General features: G+C 53.9%; 1 protein-coding gene across 1 annotated transcript in view; it reads left to right on the forward strand.

Annotated features, from left to right (window-relative positions):
* Positions 1-810: 810 nt before the first annotated feature.
* Positions 811-20710, forward strand: part of PAX2 (paired box 2) — a 100735-nt gene continuing 80835 nt past the window's right edge. The window contains 5 exon segments of the mRNA XM_054072324.1: positions 811-1424; positions 1653-1801; positions 13240-13350; positions 17198-17366; positions 18379-18576. Of these exon segments, the coding sequence (XP_053928299.1) occupies positions 1777-1801; positions 13240-13350; positions 17198-17366; positions 18379-18576 (503 nt within the window). The 5' untranslated portion in view covers positions 811-1424; positions 1653-1776.

Raw genomic sequence — 20710 nt, forward strand, 5'->3', positions numbered from 1 at the left:
CCTGCTCTTTCGAGAGAGATTTGCAGAATTCAAAGTAAATCTCCCAGAGTCCCTCCTGGGTTTTTCCCACACCAATTTGGGGAGGGAAGAGGGGGATTCCGTGAGGTTTGTTGGGGCTAGGTCGGAGCAATCTGGGGTGTGTGTGTGAGGGTTAGCTGGACTTATTTAAACGTCTCTCCTTGGAAGCACGTTTCAGAGCGGCGGGAGCGTGCGGCTGCAGGGCTCGAGCTGCAGCGGGCTCAGGAACCTCTCCAGACAGATCTGGCAGCTCCTGCAGACCGGGCTGGAGACGACGTCTTAGAAAAATACTCATCGGTGCCATTATTGAATTGTAGAATCTCATTTTAACATTTAAAACGAAACTTTTTCCCCCCTTGTTTGAAGCCGCTATCGATGCCTTTTAAGAGTTATGAAGGAAAGCACTCCCTCCACCTTCTTTATTTTCACAATGATCCACTTGTCTGGGACATGCCTTTCGCCACTCCGCGTTGTTTACATTTTCCTAAGCACTTTAGAAAAAGAAACACATACACACACACACACACAAAACCCCCAACAGCCTCATCTTGGAGAGGTCCCAAGCTTTTAAATACTGTTTGCCCAGCACCGCCGGCTCTGACAAGACAATAATAACATGGGAAGCTTTTTAAAACCAATTTAGCAAATGCAGAAATGTAATTTTAATGAAGAATCGATAGCAGAATGGTTCATTTTTCCTGGGAATCCTTGTTGGAGCTGAGAGAGACTTTCAATCAATGGGGAGATGGAAGAGGGGGGTAGAAAGAGAGAAAGAAAAATATTCGCTCACTGATGTCTTTAGCACTAGGAATTTTTCTTCTTTTCTTTAGAGCTTTGTTTTATTTATTATTTATTATTTCTTTTCAGTCGCGAAGCCTTTACAGAAACGCGGCCATAGGAGCAAGGAAGAGACGAATGGGCAGATAAATGGAAGGACGGGCAGATAGATAATCTCTCAGAAGCACAAAGCCAGGTGCTCACGGGGGCAGACTTCGCAGGGCTGCCCTCCTCCGCCTCCAAAACAAACGGTGGAATCGACGGGGTGCCCGGACCCCAGAACCGAGCGGTGCCAGCTGCCGAGGGGGCTGCGCCACCGCACGGGTCCCCCCTCCCGCCCCAGGCCAGGTGCTTCCCCCGCAGCCAGAGCCCACCGCCTCCCTTCCCAACTTGGAGGAAGTTCCTCCTCTGTCCCGCGTCCCCCTCTCCCTGCCAGCCTCTCTCCGAGCACATTTTTATGGTAATAAGACAACAAATTAATCTGCTGTTGCAACAAGACTTCCCTACAGGTAGCCAGTTTGCGGAAGGGGGGCAAGGGGAAGCAGATTCAAAGTCCAGGCGCGTCCCCCCCGCAGGACCCCCCCAGCCCCCTTCCTCCCCGGCTGCACAGCCCTGCTGCACTGGGGCAGGTGAGTCCCTCTCCACTTTTATAAGCAGCAGCGCTGCATTTGCTTTGATTGTTATTTATTTTCCCCTCCTTTTAGCCTGTCCCGGCTCAGTAGAGCGGCGTTTCTTTCTCTGTGGCTGGCTATTTTTTTTTTTTTTTTTTTTTTTTTTTTTTTTGGGGTGCGGGCTCTGATGTGTGTGTGTGTGTGTGTTGTTATCTAAACCGTTTAGTTTTGGGTGGTTGCGCCTAGATCTCGAAAGTCAGCGGGGGAAAGCAAGACACCCAAGCGGGGAGGAGAGAAGCGAAGAAAAGGCCGCAGCGGATCTCCTGGTTTGCAGCCGTCCCGGGGAGACGGGCCATTAGGCAGAGGAGCCATGGCTCAGAGCTCAGGGAGAGCAGGTAAAGGCGGGGGGGGGGGGCGCGCTGAATATTCAGCAGGGAGGGATGAGACCGTCACCCCTAATTCCCTCCTTTGGCAGGAGGCAGCCTGCCTCTGCTCTCCTCCACACACTCCCTCCTTCGCCAGATTCCCCTCTTATACTTGCCAATGCACCTGCTAAATGTCCCCCTTTCCTAATGGGCTTTAGCCTCCCTCGAAGAGCTGCTTTCCCACCGTGTGCACCGTGAGGGCTCCTCGAGGGCACGCAGCGGAGCCTCCAAACGCGAGGCAGAGCCGTGCCGAGCCCAGTGTCCCCCCCCCGGCGCCCCCCGGCTCTCGGGCCGCCCGTGCGAGCCCCCACCGCCCGCTCCGCTCCGCTCTTGGCGATTTGCCCCAGTCCCAGAATTCCCTCTCTCCCGTAGAAAGTTTAGGGCATCGTTTAAACTCTTCCCCCACCGATTCTCTCCCCATCCCGTAAAACTCGCTGCGGTGGCCTTTTCTGCTTCTGGAGCTCAGTGCCCGTGTGCAGGGGCAGTCCCGCGCCCGGTCGGTCCCTGCGGGCCCGGGGCAGCGTCGCCCCCGAGCTGGCTCCGCGCCCCCCGACTCCTGCCCCGCCGCCGGACGGGTCCCCGGGTCCCCCTCCAGCCCCCCTTTCCCTGTCGTCAATCTTATGATTTGCAAACAAAGCTTCAAACAAACCCCGCCGGAGAGGAGAGGTTTCCCCGGCGCTACTGATCGCGGTAAAAGCACAATTACGCCATTCGGTTCCTTCAAATTACGTATGGAAACGGAGCTTGTAAATTAAGGATTTTTTCGGGGAAAGGACAGAAACCTAAATGGAGGTTTAAATTGCAAACCTTGCCGACTGCCAGCACGGAGCCGTGCTGCTGCCCCGGCTGCCCGCCGTTTGCTGGAGGGGGCTGGGGAAGAAAGGCTCCGGCGGGTTCGGCAGCCGAGCCTTGCGGCTCCCGTTTTCTTTTGTCATTGCCTGTGGAGTCGCGGGGTGAAATACCCCCGTCTAGACGGTGATTCGGGTGCACAAACAGAGAGACGCGGACGGGGGGGCAAATAAAAGCACCCGCACTTCAGAAAACCACATCTCTTTTCTGTCGATAGATTCCCCATATATAAATGTATGCACACCACCTGGGTAAATCTTAATATTAAATACGTTGTATACGTGTGTATCTGCATACACACACACGCGCGAGAACACATATTTTCACAATCGAACTAATTAAATCCATTATATGTTGTATATTACATTTAAATATGACAAAGAATCACCAAAACGTAAGGGAAAGATATGAAAGCAACGAAAAAGGCCTCCTAAAAGAAAAGGCCACAGCGGCTTTTTTTCGCTGTTCTGCACCGAAAATCTTTTAAGTCGAAACTGAAAAAAACTCCAGAAAGTTTGCAACCCCCTCTGTTCCTTTTCCCTTCTGTGTTTTTAAAGGATCTGCCGAAGTCCCTTTGCATCTGAGGTTTAAATAGGGAGATCAATAGAAAACAGTTGTAATGATCTAATTAATTATGGCAAAATTAAAAGCGAGTAGAAAATCAATCTCTGATGGTGTTGAAGATGGAATTAAATTGATAGTCCATCTGTTCACCTCCTAGACCGTATAAATATGCAACCCAAGGACGGAGCTAATGGGATCAAGCTGCCTGGGAGACTCTCTCTCAATCTCTCTCTCTTCTTTTCACTTCTTTCCTTCCCGAAGTTCAGCCCTGCACAATCAGGGTGCCCGTGCTCTCTCATTCGCGGCCCTGTGTGTACCCAGCCTTTCTCCGCTCACTGGAGACACGCAAAAGAGGTTTGTGCTGAGAAACTCAAACCGACAACAGCAGCCCGCAAATCTGAGGGTAAAAAGCCGTATGGTGGAGGGGTTACAAAAAAGGGAGGCTGAGCAGACAGTGTTCAGTGACAGCGTGTTCCCTATCGTACTGTTTTTAAATCAAACGGACAGGCTTGATGATGATGATGGCTACGGAGTAGTTTGAGGATGCTCTCGATCCCTCTGAGGCTCTTTTTTTTTTTTTTTTTTGTCGGAGTTTCAGAAAAGTCATCCTTTTTTTAGCCGAATTTCTATAAAATACCTTGTGTGCGCTGGCCGGGAGAAGCACACATTGAATTAGTGTCGTTTGTCGGGGTTTTTTTCTGAACGTGTGAAGCTTTAAGGGCAGAGACCCAACGAGGGGACATCGGTACCGCCCTGTCCTGTCGCCAGCCCTGTCCACATCCCCGCGGGGCCGGCCTTCCCCGGGCGGGTATCGGACACCCCTTCCCTCGGGCTTCCCGCAGCCACCGCCGCGACGTGCTGCTGCCCTGCCAGCGCCACTTGAAAAGAGAGTGGGTGTCAGTGCTAAATTAGAGACAGAACATGGAATTTCCGTATTTGCCCGTCTAAAATAATAATTAAAAAAATAGTAATACAGAAATACCCTTTCCCCCTCCAATTCCCTTCTGATCTGTAGGTGCGGAGCGCACGGTAACCGCAGAGAAAGCTCGGGCGAGCTGTCAGGCTGGGGTTCCCCACCATCCCGGCCCCTTTTTAATCGTGAAAAATGAAAGCTAGGAGATGAGGTTCCGTTGGAAAACAACCAACCAAACTGATGATGTTTATTGCCCAGGTTAGAGCTGCGTGGGGTGGGATGGACCGCGGAGTGTGTATGTGTTTAAGTAAGTGAAGCCTAAATATAAATCAGCTCAGAGGGGGAGTCCCAGGCCCGGCTCCAGCCGCCTGTGCACACACCCCCCGCCGCGCCGAGGCTCTGCTCGGAGTGTGGGGCAAAAAAACCTGTCGTGTCTCCCCAGGTTGTGGTAATTTAGCTCTGCCAGACCCCGAGAGCCGACGGGGAGAGTCCCGCCGGCTTCGCCCGGCCTGAGGCTGATCTCGGAGCCCAGCGCAGAGCCCGGAGAGGCGGGAGCTGCCAGTGGGGACTCACTTCCCTGCCAAAGTTTGCCTTTCCCTCACACTTCCCCATCCGGCCAGAAAGAGTGCCCGGAGGGGAGCAGCCTGCAGCACCAATCGGATTTATTAATTGATGTATTGAAAAGAAGGATTGATTGACATCTCCTAATGGAAATTACAGCCCCGCTTTCCTGCTGAACGCTGCCCTCCCGGCTATCCCTTCATAAAGAAACCCTTGAGGCGAAAGGTAGATTTTCATTTAAAGTGCCCCTGTCCTCAATTTCACAGATTAGATACATTTCAAACACAGACACACATATTGCAAATTAGAAGCTAATTTAATTATAAATCAAAACCGGGCATAAATCTGCACTCACCACAAAGGATCCATTTAGCAGAATTCAACCACCTCCCCTAACACTGGAAAACTGCCTTGCAGAAATAACACTGTATATACATTGCCAAAGTTATGGATTGTGCACAGTTCAAAGAGATCCACGGGAGATACTTTTTCCCCACGCTGGGGGAGGGGTAAAGCCCAGTGTGTCAGAAATTAGCCGATCACATGGTGACAATTTCTCCTAGAGAAAGGAATTCTCCGATAAACAAAAGTTTGCATAGATGTAGAAGGTTGTAATTCTGAACTTACAGGCTGGGAGGGAGTCGGAAGCGGCAGATTTTTGAAGTCCAGCAGGTCAGGATCAACAAACGCGCCCACACACGCACAGACACGCACACGCACACACGCACCCACAGAGCCGGAGTTCGTATTGATTGGTGACGTTTGGTTTGCAAACCTCAGAGAGGAGAGAAAGGAGGGAAGGGATCAGGGTGCAAGAGAAGAGAAGGCAAGACAGGCAGCTAGGAAAAGCGCTCCGCGACTCGGAAGAGCTCGCTCCATCCCGGCTCCGCTCGTCCTCTCGCCTCTGCTGCGCGCCGCTCTCCCTCGCCCGCACAGTTGTTCCTTGACTCTGTCCCTCACCCTGGCTCACAGTTCAGTCCTTCCCCGCCCCCTCCACCTTCCAGTGCCTCTTTTCAAGTTAACATTCTTCCTTTCTTTCCTTCCTTTAATCTCTCCTTTTCTTCATCCTCCACACTTAGAAAACCCTTCTTTCAGCCCCTCCGTTTCCCCGCACACTCCATCCCCCTCTCGCTCTGCGTCTTCCCCCTCGGATGCACTAAACTCCGAGGCCATTAACAGCTGATGTTAAGGAGGAATGACTCTTCCTGCCACTCTTTTTAATCAGGCGCCGAACTTGGGCTTTCGCGTCTCCCAGTCTGGGGAAGGAAAAGGAATGAGTGAGTCCCTCTGTGCAAAGGGGACAGGCTGAGAGAGAACTGAAATCGCCCGGATTTCCCAGAAAGAGGGGAGGAGGGAGAAAGTTTCCCCACCAACTTACGACCGGTGTCTCTCGCAGCCCTGCAGGCCCCCCCCGGCCCCGCCCCGCCCCTCCTCCCCGCTGCCTATTCCAGCTCTGCTTTGCAAGGACCCCCGTACCCGGCCGGGCAAGCCCCAGCCCTCACCTGCGGCTCGCACCGGGCGGAGGGGCCGCGCCAGTCCTTTGTTGGTGCGTTTCCAGTCTTTGTTTAGCTGTGGAAACGAGCCTGCCCGGATCCCGGCGCATCCCCCCGCACTGGAGAGCCGTCCGTGGCGGAGGGAAGCGGGGCAGAGGCAGGGATCACCAAGGGGCTTGGCTAGCACCGCCAGAAATGCGACCGGGGCAACCTTCTCTAGGGAGGTGGATTCGTGTGTGTGTGTAGAAATTGTCTGAGTTCAGCTTGGCTGGGAAAGAAAAGAAAAAGGGGAAGGGGAGAGGGAAAGGAAGACGGGGAGGGAGAAGGGGGAGAAAGGCAGGAGAGGAAGAGAGAGAGAAAGAAAGGAAGAAAATGAGAGAGAGATGGAAAGAAAGAGGGAAGGAAATAGGGAAAGTGGAGGCGGGAGAGAAAGAGAGAAAAAGAGAAAGATAGAAAGAAGAAATAAAGTCTCGAGTACTGCTTATCACTTTCTAATGCATGTGCGAAGAAGTCTGTCCAAACTTCCCCAGCCGGCCCTGCGGAGGGAGCGGAACGCAGCAGCCACCCCTCTCCCCGACAGGTCTCTCTGTGCGATCGTCTTCGGAGATGTGAATCCCAGGCAGTCATTACCACACTTTGGCCCCTCTGACTGCTGGAATTACCCTTTCCGGGGACTTTAATGGGCAAGCCATAGGGTTTTTCGCTGATCCGCAGCAGTTTTCTCTCCCTCCCCGTTTTTATGGGTGTATTATAGTTAGGGGTTATATAAATGTTTTTGCGTGTGATAACTGTAAATCCTAACATTTGCAAATGGCCCGGAGGCAAACTAACCTTGGACGGGCATAGAGAGGGAGGGAGGGTCTCCCATTACTGCTGATTAAAAGGAGACTTTAATAAGCGTCTAATTCACTCATCGAGAGTTTTATGGAGAAATTAGAGGACAAAAAAAAAAAAAAAAAAAAAAAAAAAGACATCTCTAGCATGGGGGGAGGAGGCAGCAGAGGGGGCTTCCATGCCTCTACCCCAGCGGCAGCCCAGGGCAAAGGGAAGAGGGCAGCTGGGCCTCGCCAGTGCCACAGCCTCCCATCAGAGGAGGGGCAGGAGGGTTCACATCTGGGCCAGCTCCTTTGGGGCAGAGGAACAGCACGGATTCCCTCTGCCCTCAGCCCCCACTCCAGCTCTGCCGCTTCGGGGCAAAGAAATGAGCAGGAGGAGGAGCGGAGGGGCTCCAGTACGGGAGGACAGACAAAAGGAGAGAAACGTGACAGGGGGATTGTGACAAGGGGGCGATGCCCGCCTCGCTGGGAGCCAGGTCCGGTCACCCCGCTTGCAGCCAGGGCCCCCCCAGCGCGGGGCCGGGTGCGAGGCCCGGGGGCAGGGAATGGACCGAGGACCAAGGCCGGCGCCGGGAGCCGTGTGCCCGCTCCCTGCCTACCTGCTTGGGGAGGGAGGGGGCAGGCTCGGGCCGTCAGCACTGAGGCTGTCCCTGTCCCCATCTATCTGTGGCCCCGGAGGCTTCGACATTCGTCCCAGCCCCGGCCGGCCCGGTGCGCTAAGAGGCGGCTTTGTTGCACAAGTATCTCTTCACATTGTTGGCTTTCCCCCTCTTTCTTTCTTTTTTTTTTCTTTCTTTTTTCTTTCTTTTCTTTTTTTTTCTTCCCCCCTCAATGAGGCTGTAAAAGGTCTCCGGCTTGTCTCGTTTTTGTGGCAAACGCTCTCTTGTAAAGAGGAGAGGTTAAAGTGTCGGTGACTGAATAAAGAGCAGCACACGTGGGCTATTACCATTCAGGGCAAACAAATGCAGAGAAGGGAAAAGCCAGCAGCAGGCAGGGCGAGGGGGGAGCGCGCCCCCCCCGGCGCACACACGCCCCCGCCCCGCTGGCAGGGCCCGTCCGCCGGCAACGGCGTCCCCCAGACATGCAACCCACCCATGGCTCACAAAAGAGCGAGAGAAAGAGAGAGGGGGAGACATGAGGGGGTCTTAGATGGGAAAAAAAAGAAAGTAGCTTTAGGGGGAATGTGCTGTGGAGTGTGAAATTGCAGCCCGTGGTGCTCCATATTGTACCAGAAGCTCTCCAAAAACTCATCCTCCAACGTGACCAGAGGTGCTTAGAAGGGGAGAGAGAGAAGCAGAGGGGGAGAGGGGCTCGGAAGCACAGGGGGAGGGGAAGGATGGGGGTCTTTTATTCTTTTCATGCTCTCTTTCTTATTAATTGGTCTTTTAAAACCTAACTTTGTCTTTATTTGTTAAACTCGGCCACCAAGAGCAATCTCGGGGTTCCTGGCAGGGCGGCTTAGGGGGGCGAGGAGAGGCGGCAGGGCCCTGTCTGCCTCCCGTTACCCTACAGGGCCCGGGTAAATTCTCCCAGGCATTTTGATCCCACTCCATCTCCACGCTGTTACTCGGCACCTTGGCCCTGCCTCATCGCCTTCTCCCCCCTCGGGGAAGATCAGGCCCCCAGCACCCCTACAGCAAAGAAGTGATCCCTGGTCTGGACACCCCTTTCCCCTGGGTGTTGGCTGGGGAGAGGCAGCGGGATGCCTTCTTGGGCCGGAAATCACTCTGTCCTCAGACGAAGCACCCCAATTTTTTCCCAGGAAGGTTTTTCTCAAATCGCCTCTTTCCTTGAAGAACCCTCTCAAATATACATGCTGACTCCTTCCTTTAAACGCTCACATCCTTGGGCTCTTTCTTTTTTCTCTATCATTTCACAGCCAGGGATTTTGCCCTCGACTTCCCCACACGAGGAAGTTGTCGCAGGTCAGAAAAATACATACAGCTGGTCAGCGCACATTTATCCTGTAAATTGGTAAATGTTGTGCTGGGAATATTAAGGGTAGAGCTAAACCACCTCCGAACTACCAACACTTAGGCTGAGAGCACTCGTTCGCTTGGCAAGGGGAGCAGACGGGCGGTGTGCTGAGCCGAGGAGTTGGCGGCATCTCGGGGTGGTATAAATCCCAAACTTCTGCCCCTGCAGCACGCCGTTCCGCTAGCCATAGGTCGCCTTTAACTGGTTCCCTGTGCAATCAGCGACAGACCCATAGAAAACTGGGAGCCAACGTGGGCGCAAGTCCTGGCTCTGGAGACAACGACAATCGCAGACACAACAGTTTTGCTCCAGGCCTGACTTTTCCAAGGGGGTCCCCCAGCCGCTCGACCCCTATTGTTCCCAGGCGGAGTGCCCTTCCCAGGCTGGCAGCGGAGGAGAGGGGGCGGCTGCCGAGAGCAGCGTTTGTTTAACCCGCTTCCAGGGCCAAGGCGAGCTCGGCAAGCGGGAGAGCCAAGGAAGCACGGGGAAACGAGGATTTCGGAGGGGAGCTGGCAGGGCCTTCGCATACGTGTGTATTGGAGCCGGGGGTGGGAAACAGGATCAATGGAGAAGATTTAGGCTTGATCAGCTGGAGAAAGACGGCTAATGAAGCAGATCGAAAGATAACTATCGCCGCAACTACCCACAAAGTTTATTTTTCTTGAAATTTCCGCAGGGAGGCGGGCGCCTCTTTTGAAGTGTAAATGTTTCAAGCTTGGGGGGGGGGGTAGTGAAGAAGAGGGAGATCCTCAGCTTCTCTTTGAGAAAAAGAAATAAAATAAATGGGGAAAAGGAAGAGAAGAGAAGAGAAGAGAAGAGAAGAGAAGAGAAGAGAAGAGAAGAGAAGAGAAGAGAAGAGAAGAGAAGAGAGAAAAGAAAAGAAAAGAAAAGAAAAGAAAAGAAAAGAAAAGAAAAGAAAATAAAAGAAAAGAAAAGAAAAGAAAAGAAAAGAAAAGAAAAGAAAAGAGAAAAGAAAAAAGAAAAAGCAGTGAAAAAAAACCAGCCGTGGCCTGGTGAAGTAGGAATAGGTTGAAGAGATCCGTGCGATGCCGTGGGAGTGGGAAGGGGACCGCTGCCTCGGCCTGGTCCGGTCCCGTAGGGCACACGGCCATGCCCGGGCCGCGGGGACCGGACAGTGTTTTTAATCAAAGCAGACAGAAATTGTTCGGCGGATTTAAATGTTGACAAAGCAGTTCTTCCAGGAAGTCTGGTGTGGGAAGGGGCACCAGGTGATTTTGCTGTATGTGGGGTGGGGGAAGGGGACAGCAGGCTCAGAGCTTTTTCCTTCTTTTATCTTATTTTTCCTCTTCTTTAATTTATTTTTTTCCTTCCATTTCTGCCGTCTCCTTCCTTTCTCCCTTCCTTTCCCGAGAAAGCAGTCTTGTTTTACGAGGCTCGGGGCTCCCCCGTTTACACCGGCTGCCTCCACGCCGTGGGACTCAAGCTTCGTCTCGCAGAGTGCTCACTTTGTGTATTCCACGAGTCTCTCATTCCTGCTTTTCTGCTCAGTGAGATGGGGAAACGGTAACAGAGAGCGAGGAAACTATGGCAAAACATATTTTCGGGAGGAGGTTCGGGTTTCGTCCCGGCCCACCACCGAACTGTTCTCTCCCCACCGCACAATCAGCAGTTATAAAGGCCCAGAGCATCTCTGTGGGAGAAGAAACGAACTCCCGAAGTGTCAATGACGGCACAGGGCAGGAGGCGATGAGGGATCTCCCTGGAGCCGCGAGGATGGGGCAGTTCAGGGAGGCAGATGCAACGCCGAGGGACGGCGTTCCTACAGCCTGGACCGAGCCCGTCCCGGCCGGCGCTGCTCGGGGTGGGAGAGAGGGAGCAGAGGGGGAACGGCTGGAAGACGAGAAGGGACGGAGGAGAGTTACGAAGGGAGCGTTTCCAGCCAAAGACAGGGCAGGGTGGCGACGGGGATTAATAGCGGTGGCGACCAGTCCCTGGGGGGACCCGGTGTCCCCGCCGGCAGGTGGGCAGGGGTCGGGGCCCGGGATCGCGGCTCCGCCGCCACCGCCCCTTCCCCGCGCCCAAGCCGACCGGAGGGCGCCATCTAGGGGCCGCGGCGGGGAGCGGCGCCGCTCCGCACCTGCGCCCGGCCGCCCCCCGCCCTGCCCGGCCGCCCGCGGGGGAGGGGAGAGGCTCATAAAGGAGCGCGGCCGGGGTGGCCCGGGCAGCATCGCCGGCCCGGGGAGCAGCCTCGGCCCGGCCGCCCGCGCAGCAGACTCTCGGAAACTTGTCAGGAGTTGCCCGGGGCTGGGGGGCGGGCGGGCGCCTTTTCCAGCCGGGCGGCAGCGAGCAGCGCTCCTCACCGGGCAGCGGGGAGCCCCCGTTCCCCTGGGAAACCGCCCACCCCGCCAGGGGTGCTGCGAGCCCGCCGGTAGCCCCGGGGCCGGGACCTCCTCGGCTTCGCACTTCACCGCCGGTTATGTCAAAACCAAAAAAAATCTGGTGTCTTTTTTTTTCTTTTTTCTTTTTCTTTTTTTTTTTTTTTCCCCCACACAAGAGAAAAAGAGTGGAGCGGGGGCAGAGAAAGATAAAACATCAGCTGAAGTGCCAAAATGATTTATGAGACAGTGGAAAATATTTCATAAAGATCTCTCCGAGATTCTTTACTTAAAGCAGTTAAAAAACAAAGGGGCTACTTCGTGACAGATGAGCAGAGGGATGGGAAAGGATGAAGGAGAAAAAGAGGAGAAGAAAGTACATTTCAGGTTATGATAAACTTGCAGAGTGAAAATCAAAACTGAGCTCACAGCAACTTCAACCTTGTCTTTTCCCCCCCGGTTATTGCCCTAAAGAGGCGTTCCTGCGGCGCGCTCTGTCGCGCTGCCAGGTCAAAGCCAGCCCAATTTAGCCGCAGACTTTTTTGTGAATTAATTTAAAAATCTCATTCTGGCATTGAAAAAAGGGGGATAAAAGCAGAAGAGCTGTGGAAACTGGGGTTTCTATTATTTCCCCAAATGCGTGTGAGGTGAAACTTTGCAATGACTAAAATGGGCCCAACCCATTGGTTCGGAAAGGTGCAAGAAGCTCTTGCTTCTTTGCTTTCTCTCTCTCTTTCCCTCTCTTTCTTTCTTTCTCTTTTTCTCTCTCTCGATCTCTCTAGCTTCCATTTATTTTTCTTTCTTTTTTTTTTTTTTCTTGATGTCTTCCTCTCTTGGTCTCTCTCCTCTTTCTGTCTCCTTCTCCCTTTCCTTTCTCTCCCTCCTTCACCTCCTTTCTCCCTGTATCTCCCCGCCCGTCTCTCACTTTAAGCTCTCACCGTGGAATCCTCAACGTGTATCGAATCTCCCCCTCCCGCTTCACCCCGAGTTAAGCCTCCGTTAAAAAAGAGCGGGGCGTGAGAAAGGAGACGAAACCGTCGAGCCGTGTGTGCGGGCGTGTGTGCGTGTGTTAAATAAGGGAGCCGAAGCTTCAGAGGCGCAAGTGACAACAAAGCGGGGTGTCCGTCCCCTCCCGCACACGCCAGCCCGGGGCGCTCCGGGCCGGGGCTCCCCCGCCGCCGGGTCCCACAGGCGGCAGCCCCCCCGCGCCGAGCGCCGCCGGCCCGGCCCTCCTCTCTCTCTCCTCTCTCCTCTCCTCTCCTCTCCTGGCCGCGCTCGGCTCGGCGCGCTGGCGAATCAGAGAGTGTCGGAATCTATTGCCTTTGTCTGACAAGTCATCCATCTCCGGGGAGGCGGGCGGGGGGCTGAGGGCGCTGCGGCTTTTAGAGAGACACACACCGGGAGCGGAGGCTCCAGTCTCCGGCCCCGGCTCCTCGCAAGCACTTCCCACCTCGGGCGAAAGTCCGCCGGGCGCCGGATCCTCCGCCCGGCCGAGAGGAGGGGGCGCGCCCGCCCGCCGCTAGCAGCTTTCCCGGGGATTGCTACTCCGCTTTGAACTTAAATGAACTAACCCCGGACCGCGGGAGGAGGGAGAGCCGCGTTCCGCTGCCGCCTGGCCGCACCTAGCTCCGGCACCCCCTCCCCGCCGCCGGGGATGCTCCGAACCCTCCCAGCCATGACTCCCACCTGCCCCCCGGCGCCGCCAGCCCCTCGCTCCCAGGGACGCTGCTGATTCCGCCGCCCCGGCCCCGGGCAGCGCTCCGCTCCCCGCTCCGCCGGGCAGGGGGGCAGCGCGCCCCGCCGCTCCTCTCCTCTCCCTGTGCGGTTTTTTTTTTTGTTTTGTTTTCTTTCTTTTTTTTTTTTTTTTTTCTCCCTTAAGTCTTGAAGTTGAGTTTTAGAGGCGACACGGCGGCTTCAGCCGATTTCTTCCCCTTCCTTTGCCTCCCCATGGATATGCACTGCAAGGCAGACCCCTTCTCAGCAATGCACCGTGAGTACTGGAGCCCGGCTCCTTCCGCTGCTCTCCTTCTTTCTCATTCCTCCATTCCTCCTTCCCCAACCGTTCTTCCTCACCTGATCCATCTTTTCACAGCCAGCCTCTCCTCCCCTGGCCGAACCCGATCTTAGAGAGCCCTTGGGAGGCAGGGCGGGCATCCTCGGCCCCGGCGGCGGAGAGAGGGTCCGGGCCAGCCCCGGGCCTGGGGCAGCAGGGCTCCGCGCCGGCGGCGGGGTGGGGGCCGGGACCCCAGCCCAGGAGGCAGCGGGCTGTGTGCGGCTATGCCTGTGCCGTGTGTGGGCGAAAGAACCAGCTCTTTCCTCCGCAAAGGCACTTTCCTCACCGCCGCTTGGGCAACCCGAGTTTATTCCGACTTGTGTCAGTCCCTGGGGTTGGACCCTTTCCCTGCCCCGCCGGGTCAGGGCTTCCCGCAGCCCTGCGTGTCTCCGAATCCGTACTTTTCCCCGCGATCTGATGCTGTTTACTTTCATTTCTGATTTCAGTGAAAGAGAGGGGGGAAATCAGTTTCAAATTAATGGCGGGTTGGTCGGTGGCTGTTCCGTGCTTCCGTTTGCTTTGGTTTGGAGGAAGGTTGGACTGCGGGAAAAATAGGACAATTGAATGGCTGGGAGATCTGGTGGCTTCGGAGGCTCCCAAGAAGTGACGATTATTTACCAGGTCCCCGATGTGTATTTTAAACGCATTCCTTGCACAGAGAAAAAGTGATTTCGTGACATATTTTCACTCTAAAGAGCCCTTCTGTAAGAGGGGGCGAAGAAAAGCGAAAAGACCCCTTTACTAGGGGCTGTAACAAGGAATTTTCAGGGATTCTAATTTCATTGCACGGAGAGAAAATAATTCCGAGATTTAAATTAAAGGGAAAAAAAAATACAAATAGGAAGCCGAGACTGAGAGCATCTTGAGTCAGGAAATGAATAATTAAGAGCAATTTGTAACTTTTGACACCGAAACTTTTGAGGACACGCCCTGCCCGCTGCATAAAACCAAACCGAAACGATATAAAATAGAAATGCTTGAAGTTTAAAAAATCTCGACTTTGCAGTGAAAAGGAAGGCGCAGAAATACAAATTCATGATCAGATCCCCCAACGTGGATGTAGGTAACTGTCTTCCTTTTTTTCAAATCAAGGATTTCCAGGATACATTGCTTAAAATCTAGTGTTTAAATTTCGAAGACTTTTAACAGTCCGTGGTTTAGGCGTTATTTTTAGTTTCCAGCGCTGCGACCTGCTTTTAGACGCGATTGCAGTCATTCTGCCTCCGGTACGATCCGGAGCGCTTTGGCAGCCGAAAGAGGCGTTTGACTGCTTCTGGTTTTAAAAAACTCCACCGAGATGTTTAAATAATTTTGGCTTCCGATTAAAAACAGAAAAATCAACATTTGATTTGTTCCCTGAAATGTATTTCTAGAGCCACAGATCTAGATAGTAATAACCACATAAAATACAAGCGGGCGCGGGTTCGTGACACACGGAAACAGCAAAACACGAAAGCGCTACGACGGGCTGGGTATCTGTGTATGCAGGCAGAGGCACTTACACGCGGATAAATACACGTAAACATCTCGCTGCTTGGATAGAAATAACCTTAGAAAAGCACGGGTGAAACAAACTCGTCTGAAAAATACCCGGGCTGCAATAACTTGAATTATTAATTCTTAATCTTTTTGCATCTGTTGCCTTTTAATACTTTGTAATGCGAGTTATAAAAGGTGCCTTGAATTATTTATCGTGGAGTTGCCGAAGAAAATGCTGTCTTGTAACTTTAGAGGCAACATGTGCAGAAGGGCTTCCGAAAGAATGAAGAAAACGCACGGCAACATATACCCTCGGGTTTTAATGGAATGAGATAAATATCCCACCTCCCCTCTGAAACCCTAAATATATTTTAAGAAAAACTAACAGAAGAATGCAACAAATAATCCCGAATCATCGGGAAGGGTCGGGGAAGGCAGCCGGCGCCCTGGTCGAGGCAGCTGGGAGGGGATATGTGGAGGTGTTACTGAAGGGGTGGGGGAGACGGAAAAAACTCTATTTGTGCGAAAGGACTTGGATCGATCGCAGGGCAATGAGAGTTTCCACTAAGTTCAGAGCCAATAAGTCAGTGTCAGATGCAGGGGAGAAAAAAACTCAGCGAAAATACAAACAGATCATTTTTCAGCAAACAGCAAAACGAACTAAGATCTCTTGGCGAGGAAGATACAGAAGGTTAGGGCTGTGTGAAAGGAAAGCTATAATACAGTGTGCACTCCACAGCTATATCAGCTGGATGTGCCGGAGATAGAGACACCCAGGTAGCAGCACCAAAGAAGCTGCACTGCCCGCCAGTGTCCATCTCCCCACACACCCGGGCAAAGGCGAACTGCTCCCGTCCTTAACGAAGACCACCCCAGGTGCAAGCGGTTCACAACCGCCTATGTTGCCGAGTCCCCAAAGGAGATATTTCCCTTTATTTCTGTCAATCCATCCCTCCTGCCCAGGCTTAGCAGGTGCTTACTTATTTTTTCGCCAAGTTATTTTTCGAAATGGAGGAAGATCAGGAAAGAAACCGATCCTAGCAGTCCTATCTGAGAGACACCGGGTTTTTGCCTGGGAAGGGCGGAACAGAAGAAAACGGAGCATGTTAATTTCTCCCTGAATTAGATTTAGGGCGGGGGGGAGGGGGAAGATGGAATCGTGTCTCTTAGATTAATGTTGTTGTTGTTATTATTATTATTATTATTTTTACTGGAGGATTTTTGCTCTAAAGATCGAAAGCTGAGGAGAGAGAGGGTCTGTCTGTAACCAAGCACCGGCCGCGAGACACAAAATATTTTCTTTATTTCTCCCTCCCTCTCCTTGAATTGCGTTCCCTTTCTCTTTTTCTCTCTGAACCCCTTCAACTCGCATCGAAAATAACGGGAGAGAGACGCGTTTCACGGGGGACACGCCGCGGGGTGAGGGAGGGCGGGGTTCGCCAGTAACTGTAATTGACAATGTGATAGAAAATCGTGGCAAGAAAATGAAAGGCGAAGGGAAAAGCCCAAGTGCAGACAAGAAGGGGGACCGCAGCAGGGTCCTCCCGGAGCCTCTAAGCAGCTGAGCTCCAAAGTTTGGGAGCGCATCTCTCCCCAGCTCTTGGGAGAGGAGCCGGCTCGGGCAGTGCCCCCACCCCCGCCTCAGCATCATGGCCCTCAGGAGCCGCCGCTCCGGCGTCCCGGGCAGGGACTGCGGGAGGGAGAGGTCCCCTCCGGCCCGGGGAGGGGAGACGGCGTACGCGGGTACTGTCCCCGCTACCCTCCGGCTCGGGAAAACTCCGTCTGCCTTCTCTTTCCTCCCCATCTTCCCATCTTTCTTTCTTTCCTCCCCATCTTTCTTTCTTTCCTCCCTTCCTTTCTTTCTTTCTTTCTTTCTTTCTTTCTTTCTTTCTTTCTTTCTTTCTTTCTTTCTTTCTTTCTTTCTTTCTTTCTTTCTTTCTTTCTTTCTTTCTTTCTTTCTTTCTTTCTTTCTTTCTTTCTTTCTTTCTTTCTTTCTTTCTTTCTTTCCCTTTCTCTCTCACTCTCTTTCTTTCTCTGTTTTCTCCCTCTTTCTTTCTTGCTCTCTTTCTCTCTCACTCTCTTTCTTTCTCTGTTTTCTCCCTCTTTCTTTCTTGCTCTCTTTCTCTCTTGTTCTCTATCTTCCCCGTGTCCTGTTCTCCCCGCCTCCCCCCGGACCCCTCTCCATCACCTCCATCCATCTGTAGTGACTGGAGATTTTGTAGTACGAGTGGCGAAGAATCCACGACTAACGGTGTGTTTCTGGTGTGCGTGGGTTGTTGTGTTTTTTTTATTTCTCTTTCCCCAGCAGGGCACGGGGGTGTGAACCAGCTCGGGGGGGTGTTTGTGAACGGCAGGCCCCTACCTGACGTGGTGAGACAAAGGATAGTCGAGCTGGCTCACCAGGGGGTGCGACCCTGTGACATTTCCAGGCAGCTGCGGGTCAGCCACGGTTGTGTCAGCAAGATCCTGGGCAGGTAAGGAAAGAGGCAGCTCCTTTCCCTCCCCTGGGACGCCGAAGGCTCATTCCTCCCCCGCTCCGATGTGACCTCCTACCCTTCCCGTCGCTCCGGGCTCTCCCCGCACCTCCCCGAGCGGCCCCGGCACCTCCGCGCCGTGGGAGCCCGCGGCCGAGCCGGTCCCCCCGCTCCAGCCCGCAAGGACGTGCCCCGTGTCCCGTCCCCTCCACCTCCGTCGGGGTTTGGAAACTCCTGGTGATAATTTGCGAGGGATGGGCGAGAGGGCGGGAAAGAGAAGGAATTAAAAACGAAGAACACACCACGGAAAATCCACCGCCAACGACAAATCCCCCGACTCCCAACAATGTATAAGCGGCCTTAGCAAATACACGAGTAAACAAACAAATAACGGGGCAAATAACTAAATAAATGCGTGCCCGCGGTAAGCGCTCTCCGGCAGGCGGGGGGTGAAACGCCGCCGGGGGGAGCGGGGAGCCGGCGACCGGAGGCAGCGGCCGGCGGAGCCCCGGGGCGAGCGCTGCCGAGCCCTCCCGGGGCCGCGGAGCTGCCCCGTGCCAGGGGCTCGGGGAAAGGGGGCTGAACCGCGCCCCCGGCCCTGCCAGCGCCCCGAGAACCGGGGACGAGCCCGGCACCGCCCGCTCCCCGCCCGGCCGCATCGGGGCCGGCGTTTCCGTTGTGTCTACCGATCCCTGTGCCTGAAAGGAGCGTGTGCGTGTAAAGCGGGGAAGGAGGAGGCAGCGAACAGCCCCGCCGCCCTTCGCTTCTCAAACAAATAAGGGGGGGGGGGGGGGGGGGGGGGGGGGAAGAGGAAAAAAAAAAAGAGAGCGGGAGCGAGCCCGGGGGAGGAGAAGCGGTCCTCCCAGCCGCAGCCCGGGCGCCCCGTGGAGCCGCCGCCGCTCCCCGTGGGGCAGGAGCCGAGGTGGGCGCGGGGCCGGGGGCGCCCCGAGAGGCAGGCGGGACCGGCGGGGCAGCTCCAGGCACGGCAGGTCACCGACCGTCCTTTGTGCAGGTATTACGAGACGGGGAGCATCAAGCCCGGCGTGATCGGTGGCTCCAAACCCAAAGTGGCGACCCCCAAAGTAGTGGATAAAATCGCCGAGTACAAGAGACAGAACCCGACGATGTTCGCCTGGGAGATCCGGGACAGGCTACTGGCCGAGGGCATCTGCGACAACGACACGGTCCCCAGCGTCTCCTCCATAAACAGGTAAGAGCAGCCCCGCAGCCCTGCTCGCGGCCCCATCGCCTCGTTGCGGCCCCATCAAACCCCTCTCAGCGACGCGGAAGCCCATCGTTCCCTCGGTCAGGGTCAGCTCCAGCCCCCGCCCGCAGCCGTACCCCTGGGCATGGCCCGCGGGCGGTCCTCGGTCCCGCCGTGACCCCCGAGCCCAGTCCCGGGCAGCGGGAGCGGGGCTGCCCCGGCGCGCAGCTCCTCCGCCTGCCCCGGGCGGGCACCGAGCTCCCTGCCGGCCGTGCCGCGGGGCTGAGGGCTGCTCGGACTGGTTGGTGGCGGCGGAGCCGGGTTTCCCGTATCCCACCAACACCCCTCCCGGGGGTAGGTGACCGCCCGCCTTGCCGGGGGATCGGGGCTCTGAGCCGAAAAGCTGCCGCTCTCTGCGGCCAAGCCGGGCTCGCAGCCCCGAGCCGCCGGGGGCTGCAGGAAGGCACCCACTGCCCCGGTTCACTCCTCATCTCGAGGCCCGAGGGAACGGCTAAATTTGCGAGGCGGTCCCTTCCCCTGGGCGCTCCCTGCGGCTCCCGGCTCGGGCTGGTCCCTGCCCTGGCAGAAGGCTGGGAAGCAGCAGGATCGATTGAGCACTAGCGAATAATTACCCACCATCGCCTTCCCCAGCTGCTGGGGTGCGACTTTTGTTGGTGCAGGGACTCAGATTTGGTCTCAGGTTTGAGGTGACAAAAATAACCGCATGACAGGCAAAAAAAAAAAAAAAAAAAAAGAAAAAGAAAAAGGATCGATGAAGGAGAAAAAGGCTGGTGATAGATGTAATCAAGTACTAACACACTGCAAAGCGTTCAGGCTGTTCACATGCCTGCACGTTCAAACGCAACATGCATCAGATCTTCACACTTCGGCAACACACAACACTTAACGCACACAGTGAAAGTAATTATGCTCCTTTACGGTAATGTATGTACAGATACCTTAACTATGTCCACAAAAAAAAACACTTCTGAAAAAGAGTAACACGGGGATATTTGCAAAAGGTACTTACATAGGCACGAGTACCTCATTGGTACAAATACCTCACCAACAGAGTAAGCATACACGAAATTTTGCACGCAATCCCCAATACACGTTGATTCCTACTCAAATAAATGTATATAGGGTATATGGAAATATGCACGCAGGCTTTTGTAGCATCCACATAGATAAAAATGCACGAATCAGTATATTGGCCCTTTTGATATATAACAAGTTTAGCGAGTTTTTTTAAAAACAGCCTGTTATATTTATAGCAAGGGAAGCAAAAAATAAATAGCGGCGAAAATGCGGTAATATTTTTTGTCTTGCGCTTTTCCTGGCAGATTTATCAAAATATGTCTAATAACTCAGACTGTGTATTTCTAAATCTGGCATCCAATATAAATGGGTTTTAATATTTTGCAAATGATATGGAATTATCCCAAATCATCTTGAAAACAGCAGGTAGAATTAGCTAGTGGAATGTACCTTGGCTAAGAAAGATTCCCTCAGACACACTGTCTCTGTAATATACTGCTAGGCTACCCTAGGAAATTATCCCTGTGTGTGCCATCTGTATTAAAATGGTTATTAAGTTATGAACAGGGTAACATAATACTGATCGGCTAATTATACACCCTCCTAAAAAACCTCCAGGTCTCTGTTACTCTCTGTGTCAGGTATTGAAATAATAACAGTTTGACATTCAGACACCTTACAAAGGCAGCTGCGGAAGGACAGCCAGCTATCCCTGGGAGGAATTAAGCTGGTGGTATAGGAGTCCAGAGGAACGGCTGTGGGCTCTTTGGGGGAATAGCATATATGGACCTGACACACATGTACACTTCAGCTAGCTCAAGGGATGTTAGCATCCAAATGTCACTGAAGTCTCAGCCTTATGCCTGCCAGACCCAGTGCCTTGTGTCCAGGTTGTGATATCCCAGGCAGAAGGCTGAGTGCCAGGTTTTGCTCCCACCTTTGCTGCTGGTTTGCGGGCGGGCTTTGGGGAGCTTTGTACCTCAGTTTCCCCACTGTAGAAAAGAAGACTGATCTTCCTCAGAAGCAGGTGGGAACAGATGTCAGTTAGATTGTGCTTATAAAATGCTTTGAGAAAGACAAGTGCTTTATAGCTGCTAAGTAG

Source organism: Cuculus canorus, chromosome 7 (genome assembly GCF_017976375.1).
Source record: "Cuculus canorus isolate bCucCan1 chromosome 7, bCucCan1.pri, whole genome shotgun sequence".
Classification (NCBI taxonomy): domain Eukaryota; kingdom Metazoa; phylum Chordata; class Aves; order Cuculiformes; family Cuculidae; genus Cuculus; species Cuculus canorus.